Source organism: Lepidochelys kempii, chromosome 6 (genome assembly GCF_965140265.1).
Source record: "Lepidochelys kempii isolate rLepKem1 chromosome 6, rLepKem1.hap2, whole genome shotgun sequence".
In the NCBI taxonomy this organism is placed as follows: Eukaryota; Metazoa; Chordata; order Testudines; family Cheloniidae; genus Lepidochelys; species Lepidochelys kempii.
This window is the reverse complement of record NC_133261.1, coordinates 87137905-87154541: the sequence shown is the minus strand read 5'-3', so window position 1 is coordinate 87154541 and position 16637 is coordinate 87137905. Positions and strand designations below refer to the sequence as shown.

At 43.8% G+C, this 16637-nt stretch overlaps 1 protein-coding gene across 1 annotated transcript in view; it reads left to right on the top strand.

Annotated features, from left to right (window-relative positions):
* The first annotated feature begins 1458 nt into the window (after nt 1-1458).
* Nucleotides 1459-16637, top strand: part of LOC140913153 (uncharacterized) — a 37330-nt gene continuing 22151 nt past the window's right edge. Inside the window, exons 1-2 of the mRNA XM_073349009.1 lie at nt 1459-1539; nt 14778-14857. Coding sequence (XP_073205110.1) covers nt 14791-14857 — 67 coding nt within the window. The 5' untranslated portion in view covers nt 1459-1539; nt 14778-14790. The remainder of the gene's footprint in view (nt 1540-14777; nt 14858-16637) is intronic.

Sequence of the window (16637 nt, the reverse complement as noted above, 5' to 3'; positions counted from 1 at the left end):
TGGACCGGCTTCCCTGGCGTTGATTTAAAGGGCCGCTGCAGGTAGCCCCTGGCCCTTTAAATCAGCGCTGGAGCCTGGCCGCCGGGGATTTAAAGTGCCTGGTTCTCCTGCCACTGCAGGGCACCCCAGGCTCTTTAAAGCACCGCTGAAGCCCAGCCACTCCAGGGTAGTGGCAGCAGGGCTCCCGCAGTGATTGAAAGGACCTGGAGCTCTGCAGCGGCCAGAGCCCCTGGCCCTCTAATTTGTGGAAGCTCTGAGCCACCTCTGCAGCTGGTAGCTGTGGGGTGATTTAAAGGCCCTGGGGCTCCCAGCCAGAGCCCCAGGGCCTTTCCCTGCCTCTTCTGATTGAGGAGGCCACGCCCCTGCTCAGGACTCCAGCAGACCAGTAAGTCTGTTAAGTTACTTTCACCCCTGCTGCATATATATTAATTACAGTATATATAGAGTTAAAGATCTTCGCCTTTACCAGCAAAAATCCACCTTCCTCATCAACATCTAGAATTTGTAAATTGAGTCTTTTGTGAAATGGTGTTGCTATTCTAGTGGGTCTCAAATTTTTGTACTGGTGATCCTTTTCACAAAGCAAGCTTCTAAGTGCGACTCCCCCGCCCCTTATAACACTTAATATTTAATACCATTAATAAATGGTGGATGCAAAGGGAGGTTTGGGGGTAAAGGCTGACAGCTTGTGACCCCCCCCCCGTGTAATAACCTTGTGGAGTCCTGCCCCCACAGTTTGAGAACCCCTGTGCTATACCCTTGGCTGCCCCCAAGGAAATTGTTAAACACCCCTTCCCCCATGTACTCCCTCCCAGATCTCCCAGCCCCAAAGTCATTAAGATGGGTTTCCTGTAGAAGGATGATCTCTGCTTTCACAGGAGTGAGCCGCCTTCTCTTTATGGCGATTCACCTCCAAAGGGCCCGTTTGAAACTCCAGAGCAGCGTAATACACAGCCTACCAGCAGGAGGAACAGCCCACCTTAAGAGGCAGGACTCTATGCTCCCTCCCCCCCCAGGAATAGAAAGGGAGGCGTGGGGATTTTTGTGCACCTGCGCACTGAGAGGGCAGAGCGGCCATATGAGTCCTCCCTGAAAAGGGCGAGGATTGTACGCGTGCGGGCTGGACACGCAAGCTAGTATCTGCGCATGCGCAGGGAGAGGCGTTTTCAAGGGCTAGGACGTAGTGGGGAAAACGCCTCCTTTCCGACAGGAGAGAGAGCTAAGAAAAAGGGAGGAGCCTTCTTCCACACATGCGCAGTGAGAGGCGGCTTCATTACGGTTTCCATCCTGAGACGGGCCGCCCTCTCCCTACACATGTGCATTATGAAGCACGTGTAGTGCTGGGAGGCGGGGCTCTCGGCCTTCCTTGCACAGGCGCAGGATATTCGAGCCCGGCGCGTCGCGCACGGCTCTAGCGTAGGGCGGCCGGGGTCAGGCGGGCGATGGATTTCGTCGGGGCGCGGAGCGCGGTGCTGGCTGTGCTGAGGGGCGCGCGCGCAGGCGACCGGTCCCGCCTGCTGCACTGGATGCGAACGACCAGTAAGCGATGCATTCGCCGGCCGCGGCACCTGTCCGTCCTCGGCGAGCCTCCGGCACCGCGTGGGGGCAGGGCTTTCCCTGGGAGTTGGAGGCGCTGCGCGTGCCGCGCCCGTTGGGCTCGGGGATTTGTCAACGGGCGGCTCCTCCCCTGGGTCGGCTCAGCGCGGCGGTCGGAAGGTGTCGCCCCTGGCTAGCGTGTGCCCCTGACTTTTAAGTATCGACTGAAGTAGGGCTCGCTTAGACAGCGGAAACTCCGGTGTTGGCCGCCTGCAGCGTTCGACTGCCGCACCCGGGGGCCCCCAAAATCGTAAGATTGGCTTAAAAATTGAGACTTAAAAAAGAAGTAGGGATCTTAGTTGTGGTGGGGTTTCTGAGCCTTTAGGGTGCACTAGGGTCATGTGTTCAAGCTTTTCTCTGAAGTTCCGAGGGCTAAAAGCTTCCTTTGTAAAGCCCGTGTTGCTTGGTTGGCTAGGGTTATCCATGTGGTGGACTTAATGACTTTTCAAAGTCCTTTCCAGCTCAACATTTATACTAGTCTGTGAAAGCTGAAATCACCCCCAATCTCTTGCTTCCAGCAGCTGGGGCTCTAAGAAAATACCCTATCACAAGAATTAGTAACATTGAATTTGCACTGGTGTCATTTACAAATTTTAGGTTTTGTATAAGGGCAGGAGATGCACCTGTTCAACTTAAATGGGGTTAAAATCCATTTTAGTGAAAAGGCTGTGTAAATGCTTTTATTGCAATTTAAACTGTAAACATACAAGCAATGATAAACAATAGTGAAACTGATTTAAATTGCTTTGTGTAAAGAGAAATACAAAATATAATCTAATGAGAAAAGTGTAAGAATTTTCAAAATCCAATTTACTTAGGAAACTATATCCCTTTTGATTATTAAGAAAAACATTTACAAGTACAGCGGGGTCCTGTTCCATGATTGAGGTTCCTAGGTATTATGCGAATACGAGTAACTCTTTTTGAAGTTGATAGTATTTTTCTAAGACACTACACAGAGAAAAATACCTTGATAAGTAAGGAGGGACAACATGCAGTTTGATGATTATGTCCTCTCCCATTCATGGGCTCATATTTACACTGCCATTACATGGGTCCCACCTTTTCCATTGTCTGGATTTGGCAGATTTGCTACTATAAGAGACTGTTGAGTGATGGCTCTTTTCTATGTCTGTCTGACTCTCATTACCATAGTATCAGAGTGCCTCAGTTTTCAATGTATTTATCCCCACAAGATCCATGTGAAATAAAGTACTTTTATCCACATTTTTCACTTTTTTTGGGAGGGGGGGAGAAGAGGAGGATAAGTGATTTGCCCAGTGTTACACAGGAAGGCTGGTACAGAGTAGGATCTTGGGACTCAGTATATAGCACCCTTATTATTGGGCCAGCTAGTTTTGAGCTGTGTATATGCCATTTCTAAAAAGACTTTGAAAAGTTAGTCTTTATGTTTAGTTTCTTATGAATTGTTCACAATCTTTGAGACAGTTGAAAATGTAGAGTGTGAATTTAGGTAATGCACTGAAGCCATAGCCTCATAGATAGTACTGTGCTGAATAAAGTACAGTCCCAGCCCCTTGTCTGCTTCTCCTCTCCCACTCACTAGAGCCATAACCCTGCTCCTGGCACTAGCTCAGTGGGGGAGGTTGGGGGGGGGCAGGAGGGTGTGGACAGGTGTAATGGTGGGGATGCAGCCCTCAGAAGTTTGGGGACCACTTCATTAGGCAGATTATATTTTGCTCACACATTACAGATTAGGAGGAGACCGAACAGATCAAATTTTAATGTAGTCTTTAAGCATAAGGTTTAATGTTTATTCCAAAAATCATTAGCTTACATGGGAGCCAGGTTTGTATAATTTTTGGTGGTGCCCAGAACGGGTCCAAGCAGAGCCATCCTGTCCATAGGACAGACTGTGGCAACTGCCTCAGGCCCTGTGCTTTGGGGGGGCCCCCACGCTTCAGGGCAACACAGGGTCCAGGTTGACCTGGAAGGTTAGTGCGGGGCCTGGTGCTGGCAGCAGTGAGCAACCCAGCCTGCCCTGCTCCACCACGCCCCACCAGCTCCTGGTGGAAGCCAGAAAGAGGCGGTGGGGGGCTTGGGGAAATGGGCAGAGCAGGAGTGAGGCAGAGCAGGGCAGGCTGGGGTCACATTGCTTGCTGCTGCCAGCGCCAGGCCCCCTGCTAACCCTCCAGACTGCCCTAGATCCCACATCCCCCTGAAGCGTGGGGCACCCCAAAGCGCAGGGCCTAGGGCAGTTGCCCCTGTCCATCCTATGGACGGGACAGCTCAGATTAAATATAAACCCAAACATTCGTGGAGCTGGGCCCACATTCCTGCATACTGGTGGAGCATAGGCACCGTGGGCCCATATAACTCACCATCTATGTTAAATTATTTTGGGTTCTTATCCATATATGTCCAATCCTGTTTTGCATCTTAAATTTTTGGCCTCAACGCACTGAAGTAGGTTTCACATTTAATGATGCATTGTGTGATTAAAAACTAAACACTGGCTCTTACTCTTTGTTTTCCTGTCACTTATCTGGTTTCTGATTCATGATAATATTTTGCTTCTCGCCTCATGACTACTTAGTTTCTTTAGTATTTTTTTGTGAAGGACCTATGAAATTTTTGAAGTCTAAATGAACAGTCATCCCATTCTTTTGTCTATAATGCTGATACCTTCATAAAATTCTAATAGGTTAGTGAGACATGATTTTCCCTTGCACAAACAATGCTGATTAAATGCTATCGTGGTCTCCCAGAGGTTTATTGTAATTTTACCTATTGTTTCAATCAATTTACCAGGTATATATGCAAAGTTTACTGGTCTGGTTCCTTGGATCACCTCTAGAGCCTTTTTAAAATGTACATGTGTTTAGTACTGTTAATGAGAGACAGCATATTTTTGCTAATAATTTCTGCACTTAAGATAATGAATCTGTCAAGTAGTTCAGGCCCCAGATTTGAACTACTTTATAATTGTTACAGTCTGGTAGGCTGTGCTCATAATTTAATGTACTCTATTGCGGTTTTTAAAAAGCTCCAGTAATTGGAGAAAGTCCAGAGGAGATCAACAAAAGTGATTAGTCTAGAAAACATGACCTACAAGGAAAGATTTAAGAAATTTGGTTTGTTTAGTCTGGAGAAGACAACAAGGGGGTCACGGTAACAGTCTACACGTACATAAAAGATTGTAAAAAGGGAGGGGATAAATTGTTCTTAACCACTGAGAATAGGACAAGTATTAATAGGCTTAAATTGCAACAAGGGAGATTTAGACAGTAGGAAAAACTTCCTAACTAAGGGTAGTTAAGTACTGGAACAAATTACCTAAGGAGGTTGTGGACTCTCCATGACTGGCAGATATGAACACATTAGACAAGCACCTGTCAGGGATGGTCTAAACAATACTTTAGTCCTGCCTCAGTGCAGGGGACTGGACTAGATGACCTATCAGAGTCCTTGCCAGTTGTATAGGTCTATGATTTGTGGACCAAGCCAAAACTAACATGGCAACAGTTTTGTAATTGCAATACAATATTTGAGTTTACATGTAGAAGATCAAATGCCAGGATAGACTGGATGCACTGGTAATACAAGATTGAATAACTAAAGTAACCAGTTGGAGAACAATATAATTGGGTGTTCTCATTAGGTCTGTGCAGGAATCCTCCCTATTCTAAGATTCTCACTGTTATTACAAGTTGAAATAGTTTTGCCTTTCAGAAATAGCAGCCTCATGCCATGAGAGCATAGCCCTTATATTTGCTAACTTCCTAACTATATGTATTCTTCTTTGGGAATACCTTCTTTGTCAGTAGTATCAAGACTGCTGCATAGTATCTAATTATGTAGGAGTTAAAAATACACTTTTGGCTACTGTACTTCGCAGTTTTGAAAGATTGCAAGTGAATATTGCATCAGCGCTAGGCAATAAAGAGAAAGGAAACCATCTGTGTTCTTAGCTCTATAATGAGATCAACTGAGACTTCATGGTCTAGAACAGTGGTTCTCAAGCTCCCCCCACCCCACAGACCACTTGAAAATTGCTGAGGGTCTCAGCAGACCACTTAATTTTTCCAAATGTTGTTTGTAGCTTTAGTTAATTATTGTAAAGCACTTTGGATAAACGTGCTATATATAAAAATAATGTTTTTTCTACAAATAAAAGCACACAACTTATATTTTAATATCAGTAATCTTACTTTTCTAATGTAATGGATGTGCTCTTTCCCCTGCTGCAGAAGCCCCCCCGAGCAGGGGCTGGGAAGGGTGTCTCTCCCCAACAGCCACAGCCCTGGAGCTGGGGAAAGTTACCTCTTTCTCCAGCCACCGCAGCCCTGCACATCCTAAATTCCACCCCCCCCCCCAACTGCCTGTAGTGCGGCATGTACTTACCGCTGCCACACCTCTTCTGGTTACCTCAGGAATTAGCTGTTCCAGCTCCAGAGTGCCTTCTGCTGGCTGGTGTTTCTCCTGTTGTCATTATGTGTCTTACCACTGGCATCAGAGTAGGCCCCACATCCCCCTTGGCCCACAGTGCCTCTTCTCTGGGGTACTGCCCCACAGTAGTGCCCCCAGACTCAGGGGTCCCCCCCCAGGAAATCCCAGTCCCCTCATCCCATCCCACCTCACCTCAGTGACCCACTACCAGTCTTCATCTAGCCCCATCGCTCAAGGGCAAACCACAGTCTGAAGTGGCCACTCATCGGCAAGGGGTTGGACCAGCTGCCTCTTCCTTCCCTGGCTGCTTCCCCACAGCCCCAGTACCTCCTCAGGCCTTGGAAGCAAAGCCTCAGCCAGGGAGTTCACCAGGCTGGAGCACCTCCTGCCCTTTCCCAGCACTGCTCTGTCCAAGGTACCCCCTTCTGCTTGCAGGCAGCCAGTCTTTCCCTCTCCAAGGCTGGAGAGAAACTGGCAGCCTTCTGCCCCTGCAGCCCTTTTATAGGGCCCACCCTAGCCTTCATTGGCTGCCTCCCAGGCTTCTCTGATTAGCTCTCCGCCCCAGCCCACTCCAAGGGCTGGCTTCTAACCCCTTTTGAGCTGGATTGGGGGGACCACCCTGCTACATAGCCCCTCCCACCTACCCCCTATTCCCCTCAAGGCCAGCACCTCACTTTAGAGGTGTGTCATCTCCAAGGTCCAGGCATCTAATTGGGGTGCCCCTTTGTTCTCTCGTGTCTAGTCGCTCAGGTGTGCACCTTAGAGGAAGCTATCTGTGGACCACCTGAATGGAGCTTGCGGACCACTTGTGGTCCATGGACCACAGTTTGGGACCTTCTGGTTTAGAATATCCAGAGAGTCGCAAGAGAAATATAGTAACTTTAAATGCACAGAAGAGGGTCGTGGGGAGGTGCGGAGCCTACAGGACATAACCTCCTGTCACTGTAATCAAAGGTTAATGTTCTTTCCAGATTCCGTGACATCAGCAATGATGCTGGTGTTTAAACAAGGAAGTAGACAAAAGTATCAATATTTGCTCATCTTTAATCTGATTGTATGAGGTACATTCTTTTTAGTTAGGGGGAACATGCAGAAGTTTTAGGCATACATTTTTGAGTTTCTTATCATTACCCAGCTAATGGTGATAGTCACTCTCATCAGATTGGTAGTCAGAAGAAACACACATACAACTCTCACCCTACAAATAACTTCACTTTTTTCCCTCTAGCATGACCTGGGGTTATTTTGGATGGCTGCCATTTCCTTCTCTCGCACCAAGCTTGTCAAGAGGCAGTTGGCAAATGGAGGAAGATTATTCTACTGGCTTATTCACCTAAAGAATTGAGTAGAGATTAAGTTGAGGCACTTGCTCAGCAGGGCTGTTCTCCTGAGCCTCCTCCTGCAGGTGTTGTCCAAAATACTGGGAGAGAGTCTGAACTAGTGGAGGAAGATGGGGCTTAAAATCACTATATTCTGTCCCCAGAACTAGGGCCTCTGCTCAGCATTCTTGGTGACTCCTCACCTCATAGAGCTGCTCTGAGCAACAATTGTGGCAGCGGTGAGGGAAGGCAGAGCCTACTATGTTCTTCTTGCAAAATTCCTCTGTTCTAGATACTTATGCCACATCCATTCCTGTAATATCTGAGCACTCCCATAACCACTAAGATTGGGACAGGACAAAGTATCGCAAGGAGTCAGTACTGAGATGCCTGGTTAACACTGACTACATCTCTAGAATTGGGGTTGTCCCACTCAAGGAAAAGCAGTATCATGGGAGATGCTGAAAAGTTGTCTAGTCTCCACAATCATGCACTGAATTTAAAGCCCAGTATTTCTAGGATGCAGAGGAGGGAGCAGAGGAACGATGATGTGCAAAAAGAAAAGAACCAAATAATAGTGGGAAACCAATTTGAATGTATATGGTGAAAAAGAGATCATTTCAACCAAGGGGGAGTAAAATAAACAGGGAAAATGACATCTTCTGAGACACAAGTTTCTCCCTTTCTTTTCTGTACTCCTACCAGAGTCCTATTTCTGTTCCCATCAAGATGTTGCATTGCAACAATTACACTTCCAGCTGAGGAGGGCTGGGCATGGTTCCAACATCATCAGCAGAGCAATTTAAGGCTCACATCCTCATTACCACCGCAGGGCTGAGTGTGTTTGCGTCTCATGACAGCTTGAGATAAAGACCTGAGCAGGTGAATCCTCCTGCAGTAACATGTTGCATCACTACTAAGACAGCTTGATGATTTTTTTTTTTTACTTAAAACAATTTATTAAGATTTTTTTACTTTTATGAAAATGATAAATATGCACAATGTTATCTGGCACATCAGTTAAAAGTAATTTGAGATCTTTACAGCATAGCAAAAACCTAGTAACTTTTATCTTCTCTAGAATAAAGGCCATATCGGAACAACTAAAAACTCAAATAGAAAACTTTTAAACAGTTCCTTGGTTTAACAGTTTCCATGAGTAATCTTCCTTAGTAATTATGGTAACATAAATCAATGTCTTGAACCTATTTTTCTCCTCTGCCCTTATACAGAATAAAATAAGTGATACTTTTTTCAGTTCTTACAAATTACAGAAGTTCCAAGTCTTTTCACATAATGATAGAAATAGTCTACTGTCTTCAGGCAGCTGCTTAGCAACACTGCTTTCGCTCTTTCGCAACCAGCTTCCTCATCCCACGCATTACAGTGTAATGTAAGTCATTTTCGGGTAGAGGTTACAGCTTTTCCTTTGAATTACAGTCAGTTTTAGATCTTGAAGAAATGAAGCATTAACTGTCAGAAATAGCAACAAGAAGCTTTGGTAATTTTTTTTTATTTTAATTTTTTTTTATTTAAATACTGGGAAAGCCGAGTCCCAGAAATTTTGCCCAAGGAAACTTGGACAAAACCTAAAGGCTAATTAAAGCCAATTTGGGAGCCCCCTGCAAAGATTCCGTTAAATTGAGGTGCAGAGTTCAGTGTGTGGGGGTGTGTGTGTAAGTTGAAAGAGGCTACTTGTAATATGCCCAGGTTGTGTTAAAAGGGGGAGACATCCTGGTTTACCAGGGGCTCAGATTATCCCTGCCATCTCTCTGTCAACCTGATGCATCTCTTACTGCACAGAACTGGAGCATGAGCAGTAAATGAATTTGCATTGCTGATGTATTGTAGTGTGAGAACCCCAGCACTGCTAGTAACAGATCTGGTGCTGGAACTCTAAAAGTGTGGTGTAAACTGTAGAAGAGTATTAACTTTGGCCTTGAACATGCGCCTGGATTTCCCGAAGCCATTAGTGATGGCGCCCCGTCCAGATAGAAGTTTGAGAGCATTGTGTAAACTGACCCTCCAAACTTCTACTATTATAGAAGTGTCCTGGGATATATTAATGTTTATACAGAGAAGGTGTGGCCTCAGGTTGAAAGACTCATGCTTTTAAAAAAAACTCTCTCATACAGTAAACTCTGGTGTACTTCATTTAACTTCAGGAGGCGGGAAGGATGAGTTGACTCTATCAGAATTGTCTCTGTGACTTCAGGAAGTCCACATTTCAAATCTGAAACTAGAGTCATTAAATCACCTTTCTTCTTGGCAACTAAAAACCTTTTTTGTTGTATTTTGATCTTTTAAAACAGATGGAACAAGTCTATTTGGGGATTCTTACTAATCAGTCATACAGTGATAAGTAGTGCCCTACCAAATTCACAACCATGAAAAACGTGTCATGGACTGTGAAATCTGGTCTCCCACCGTGAAATCTGTTTTTTTGTGTGGTTTTACCATATATTATTACAGATTTCATGGGGGAGACCAGTGTTTCTCAAATTGGGGGTCCTGACCGAAAGGGGAGTTGCAGGGGGGTTGCAGTATTGCCACTTCTTACTTCTGTGCTGCCTTCAGAGTTGGGTGGCCGGAGAGCGGTGGCTGTTGGCCAGGTGCTCAGCTCTGAAGGCAGCGCCCCAACAGCAGTTGCGTAGAAGTAAGGATGGCGATACCATACCATGCTGCCCTTACTTCTGCGCTGCTGCCTTCAGAGCTGGGTGGCCGGAGAGTGGCAGCTGCTGACTGAGGGCCGCAGGCAGCAGCGCAGAAGTAAGGGTGGCAATACCATACCATGCCATCTTTACTTATTCGCTGCTGCTGGCAGCCGTTCTGCTTTCAGAGCTGGGATTCCGGCCAGCAGCTGCCGCTTTCCAGCTGCCCAGCTATGAAGGCAGTGCTGCAGCCAGCAACAGCACAGAAGTAAGGGTAGCAATACCACAACCTCCTCCCCCCCTGCAATAACTTTGCAAACCCCTTCACACCCTCCCCGCACAATTCCTTTTTGGGTCAAGATCCCTACAATTACAATAGCCTGAAATTTCAGATCTAAATAGCTGAAATCATTCAATTTATTATTTTTTAAATCCTGTGACCAAGAAATTGACAAAAATGGACTGTGAATTTGGTATGGCCCTACTGATAAGGCTGTAAAAATCCCCTTATCCATATATGTTGTTCCTATACTGTCAAATAGTTTAAAATAGATATAGTATGATTTTACATTTACCCTTGTCCCAGGGCTAAATGCTGAATATTGTAATACATTAGAAATTAAACTTTTAAAAAAATAAGTAACTTAGTGAGAAAATAGCAGTTTTATAAACTTTACCATCTGTATATTTTCATTTAAGTCTCAGATCTATATCAAAATCCCCTACAGTGGTAAACTGATCTGAGAACGCTAAATCATCCAGTAATTAATACATAATTGTATAGTACACACCAATTACTGAACCCATCATAAAACCTCTACCAGGGATAAGTAAAAATGCAGTTAACTTTGAATTTAAAATTTCCTTGCCCACTGACTTGCACTGGGTGCAAATTAGCAAAGTAATTTTAAAAACAGTAAATGACATAGGATCTAACCCTGTGACATGGGAGCTGAGGGCACGATGTGGGCTGCAGATTAGGTATGTAGCAGGCAGTGTGGGAAGAATATATGATGGCATTAAGGTAAACAGTTCATAAAGGAGAGACTGTGTTAGCAAAATACACTGCCTGTGGAGACTAGAAAATTTTTTCGCGGTGCTCATACAGTTAGCCCCATTCAGCCCAGCTCCTTCAATTATGGACCAGAGACTCTTCCATTCCCAGACCTCGGTAGTTATATTTATTAAGTGATGACTTCCACAAGGTTAGGAAGTGTGGAGTATATGTAAGGGGCGGGTGTTGGTGGGGCAGGATTCCTTAATAGGAAGATACCTTTTCCTCTCATCTATAACAAAACTAAGGTGGAACTGGAAATCTTCAAGAGGTTCTAATTAAAGCCTCATGATGAGTAAAGAGCAAGAATGAAGAAAGATGCACGTGAGTGCTAAGAGATCATAAGTACTATTACAGAATAGAAGAAGAATTACATCTGTAAATCTGTATTGTGCTTCTTATCCAGAGCTTAAGGAATATGATTTATGCAAACAGAGTAGTGTTTGAGTAGAGATCAAGTAGTGTCACTGAGCAGAAGCCAGATTGACAGGTTAGATCATCATTAAGATGGTGGATACACTGTGAATCTTTTTCATTATTTTAAATATTGTTTGATAAATTGAGATGGGATGTTATGATAGGTTCTGATGTATCGTCAGTTTTAGGATAAGAATCTGAGGAATCACCAGTTTTAGGAAGTGGCATTAATTACCTTTTACAATTTTCCACTGGGAAAATGAAACTATAGAGGAAAAGGTTGATGTAAGAACAAGGACTGGGAATAAGCAGTTAGTCATCAATGAAAACTAGGTCATATGATTTTGGTAAATGTACGGAGCAATTATACAACATACAAGTAACTTGGTTCAAAATTGAACTGTGGAGCTTCTGTCAGCTCAGTCAAAGAGATGTAAATTTAAACAACACCAAAGTGGATTTGCTTTAAATCACTAGTCAGGAAGACTCTATTTAATCATGGATTTCTACATAAAAGTGCATTCTTGTTGGTTGTTGTAACCTTAATACATATTCTTCACAACTCAGCAATAAAAGAGACCCAGTTTGGGTCTCATCTACAGCCTGCTGCCATTATCGGTTTTCCCTTCTAGTGAGAGAATGGTATGGTAGATCTCAAATCAATGAAGGCTACCCTCAGAAAGACCCTAAGACTTCTGGAATATGCTGCTCAAACGGTTTCACTTTTGTTTCTACTGCCTGTCCCTTCCTTCTCACATTTAACTCCAGACTTCTCCTTGTCCAGATCTATTCTGTCTCCAACAATCTTCTATTCATTGAACTTTTTGAAACTTTGCACTTTTAGAGAGAGGTAAGGGATTGACTCTGTGTACACAAATTTGCAGAGGGACAATAGGGTTGAGGTCTGTTGTTTCTCACCTCTATATATTTATTTATTTAAAAACATTTTTGCTGTTAACAAGCATGTTACTGTATTTCTGGAGACACAAATCCACAGTTTGAGAACTACAAACTAAGCATCTCTGATGGTATCTTCTAGACTGAGCACTGAGTCCCATTGGGTAGATAGAAAGATTAACCTAAATAATCTATACAGAAGCCCCTAGAACCCCATCAAATTGGGTCCCTAATCCATGAACTATTGGAATTCATTTACAAAACTTTTCTTAAACATTACATGAATATATTGTCTCATACTATAGAATTAGAATTTATAATCCCTATTCTATGATGAGATATCTTTGAGCTAGAATGTATCTTAATTAAAACTATCTTTAGATAATTTTTTTCCTTAAAAAGCATTTTACAAAAAAATTCTGTTTTAAATTAAAAAAATTCCAATTTTTTTTATTTTTTTTTAAATCATTGGTTTTTATCCACCCTGAACAACACACCAAAAAGAGCTAAAGTACTAATTAAATAAATCTGACTTCTGTTGGAAAAAAGTACCAGGAATACGATGGTAATCTTAATGGAGATATTTGCAGGGGAAAATGGTATTAGGAATGACCAGATTATTCATCCTGAGGTCGTATCTAAAATCTTATTGGTAACATGGGGGAAATTAATTTTTGTGAGAGATGCAGCCTTATCTTCAGCTTGTACATCCAGTATCACCAAATTATATTCGAAGTTTAAATTAGCTTTGCATAATTAAGACTAACAAATGTTAGTCTTTGCAAAGCAAATTTGCTTTTTCCTCTGTGATCTTGAATTTATATAAAAAAAGCCCAGTTGTCTTTGCTCTTAGATTGCCTCTTTATTAAGTCCTTTCCTTTCAGTGTGCTATGCAACCTCCTGTTGTAATTTAGAGGCTACATAATGTTTTCCAAAGGAGGCTGGATAGCCATCTGTTTTGGATGGTTTAGACCAGAGGTGGGCAAACTACAGCTTGTGGTGCACATCCTGCCCACAGGACCGTCCTGCCCGGCCCTTGAGCTCCCCACCGGGGAGGCTAGTCCACTGTCCCCTCTCCCCTACAGCTACGCCGCTGCACGAGCAGCGCTCTGGTTGGTGGGGCTGCGTGCTCCTGCAGGCAGCATGGCATCGTGTCTGGCTCCGGCTGGGCGGTGTGGCTTCCAGACAAGCTGCTCTGAGTGGCATAGTAAGGGGGTCAGGGAGTCCCGGGGGGCAGTCAGGGGACAGGAGCAGGGGGCGGTTGGATAGGTGTGGGAGTCCCAGGGGGCCTGTCATGGGGCGGTTGGATAGGGCGGAGGTTCTATGAAGGCTGTCAGGGGACGGGGAACAGGGTGGGTTGGAAAGACGTGGGAGTCCTGAGGGGCCTGTCAGGAGGCGGGGGTGTGGATAGGGGACAGGAGGGTTGGATAGGGACCGAGAGGTCTCGGGAGGGGGTAGTCAGGGGACAAGGAGCAGGGGGGGTTGGATGGGTCAGTGGTTCTGAGGGGGGCAGTCAGGGGGTGGGAAGTGGGAGGGGTTGGATGGGGGGCGGGGCCAGGCTGTTTTGGGAGGCACAGCCTTCCCTACCCTGCCCTCCATACAGTTTTGCAACCCCCGTGTGGCACTCGGGCCAAAAAGTTTACCCACCCCTGGTTTAGCCACAACAAATCCTACACCTTGGTAGGGGGTTAAACTAGATAACCCTTGCAGTCCTTTCTAACCCTGGGATTCTGTAATGCTTCTGTACAATCAGATTTTTGGTAATGCCAAAATGTTTAGATATGATACATCCAGTGTGAGGCTTCTGATGTTTACATAGCTAATTTTAAATCTGCTACGTTAAGGCTGAGTTGTGGCAGGGTGTTAATTTTTTTCCAAGGTGTTGATTAAATTATAAATGCACAGTGAGCAGGTCCTGCAGAACCAGTTTTGGAGTGGAATACAGACAGTAATATTCCTTCCAGCAAAAAACACAACTGATTGAGATTCATCTTAAACTAATTCATAAACTATGTGCAATTTCTTCCTGGTTTGTTTTTAAAATGTTATTAACTCTGTGAAGATACATACTAGGGCTTTGATTATGTATTGTACATTCCCATCATTTAGTACCAGTAACAGGCCCAGTTACGGTGGCACAAGAACAGTACCTATGTATTGAGGTTCTTTTTGATTTCTTGTTTGGAGATACCTGGAGAGATAGGCATCAAGGAATAGCCTATGTAGTATAACCCTACCAACGGTGGAGTAGATATAGGCTTCCCAGGGTGAGGTGGAAGTGTACATTTTAATATTTGACACCTAGATGCTGCATTCAGTGGTGATTTAGAAATACATGGATATGTAAGGGTTCGTGCATTTGACTTATTGAAGTAGGTGTTACTATTTCTTTCTCAGTTATGAAATAGGTAACCTCTCAAATTCTGATTTTAGTAATGGATTGAACATGCACATGCAGAATACTGTGCAAGAGCTGCTTAAAATAAGCTGCCATTTTGTGACCTCCCACAAAGGTAATGTGTTCATTCATTTTTTTCTTTGCCCTGCAGTGTTTGTGTTCCTAACAGAAAATGCATCACCATTTGGCGATGAGCACTTTTAGCTGATTATCTGCTTTTTAGAATTTGGGTTTCAGCAGTTTGTCATATTGGATTCATAAAGCTTAGGATGATCTTCTGGCTTTGGGTTATATTAAAGTGCCAAATTCACACTCAGTACCTTCAAGGAATGATCTCGTCATGTTAGATCATTATAGTTTCTATCACAGTAGCTTTTAGAGGCCCCTTTATAGGAGATACAGTACAGACACATAGTAAGAGACAGTTCCTGCCTTAAGGAGCTTACAATCTAAATAGACGATGGAAAGAGTGGGAGGGGATACAGAAGCACGGAGGGGTGAAGTGACTTGCCCAAGGTCACCCACTGAGTCAATGGCAGAGCTAGAAATAGAATCCAGATCTTCTAAATCTCAGGTTAGTATCCTCTCTACTGGACTACACTGCCTCAGCAGGGACTTTTGTAGATTCCAGATTAGTGAAAACATATCTTTTCTCTTAGTCGTCGACAGGAATGGATTCTGAGATGTGCCTAGCAACACTGGGGAAAGTTATTTCATGGCCTTAAGGTGTTCCTGTGTGAGCATTTATTTTATTTTTCCCCCTCACTTTAGACAGGTGGAGGCTAATCTCTGCCTTTGTCAGCTGTGTCAGATGAAAATGGACAGCAAAATCTATCCATTCTACTATGCTGACCAGTTGGTTGTTTTTTTAAAAATACTAAAAAAGAAATAAAAAATGAACCATTTTAAATTTGCTGGTTTGACTAATGTAAATGATCTAGGAAATCGTTAAATATTGTTGATTTGAAGATTTATTTGATCTTAATTATGTTCCGGATAGCATAAGACATTTAGGGAAGTTGTTAGTGTTTATTTTATTGTTCTGTTAGTAGTTATTTTAAAGAGCATCCATGATTTTTTTTTCTCTCCCTTTCTTGTGTTTGATGTTTGTTTGTTTGTTCTTGTTTCTGAAGAATGTGATTCTCTGATACTGTATATTTGATATATGGTCATAGTTTTATTGGAGAGACAAGGTGGGTGAGGTAGTATCTTTTTTTGGACCAACTTCTGTTAGAGAGAGAGACAGGCTGTTGAGCTTACACAGAGCTGCTCTTCAGGTTTTGGTAAACTCAGAAAAATTAAGAGAATATGAGGAGGGGAAGAGTCAGAGATTTCCCATATTCTGGTTTTGGGGAAGTAGGGTATCCCTCCTGTCCTCCCCCCTCTTCAAAAGTTCCATATTACAATAACCATTTCTCTGCCCAAGAACATAAGAATGGCCTTATTGGGTCAGACCAAAGGTCCATCTAGCCCAGTATCCTGTCTTCCGACAGTGGCCAGTGCCAGGTGCCCCAGAGGGAATGAAGAGAACAGGTAATAGTCATTGCCAGCTTCTGGCAAACAGAGGCTAGGGACACCACCATTCCTGCCCATCCTGGCTAATAGCCATTGGTGGACCTATCCTCCATGAATTTATCTAGTTCTTTTTGAACCCTGTTATGGTCTTGGCCTTCACAACATCCTCTGGCAAGGAGTTCCACAGGTTGACTGTGCATTGTGTGAAGAAATACTTCCTTTTATTTGTTTTAAACCTGTTGCCTGTTCATTTCATTTGGTGACCCCCAGTTCTTGTGTTATGAGAAGTAGTAAACAACACTTTCTTATCTACTTTTCTGCACCAGTCATGATTTTATAGACCTCAATCATATCTCCCCTTAGCCGTCTCTTTTCCAAGC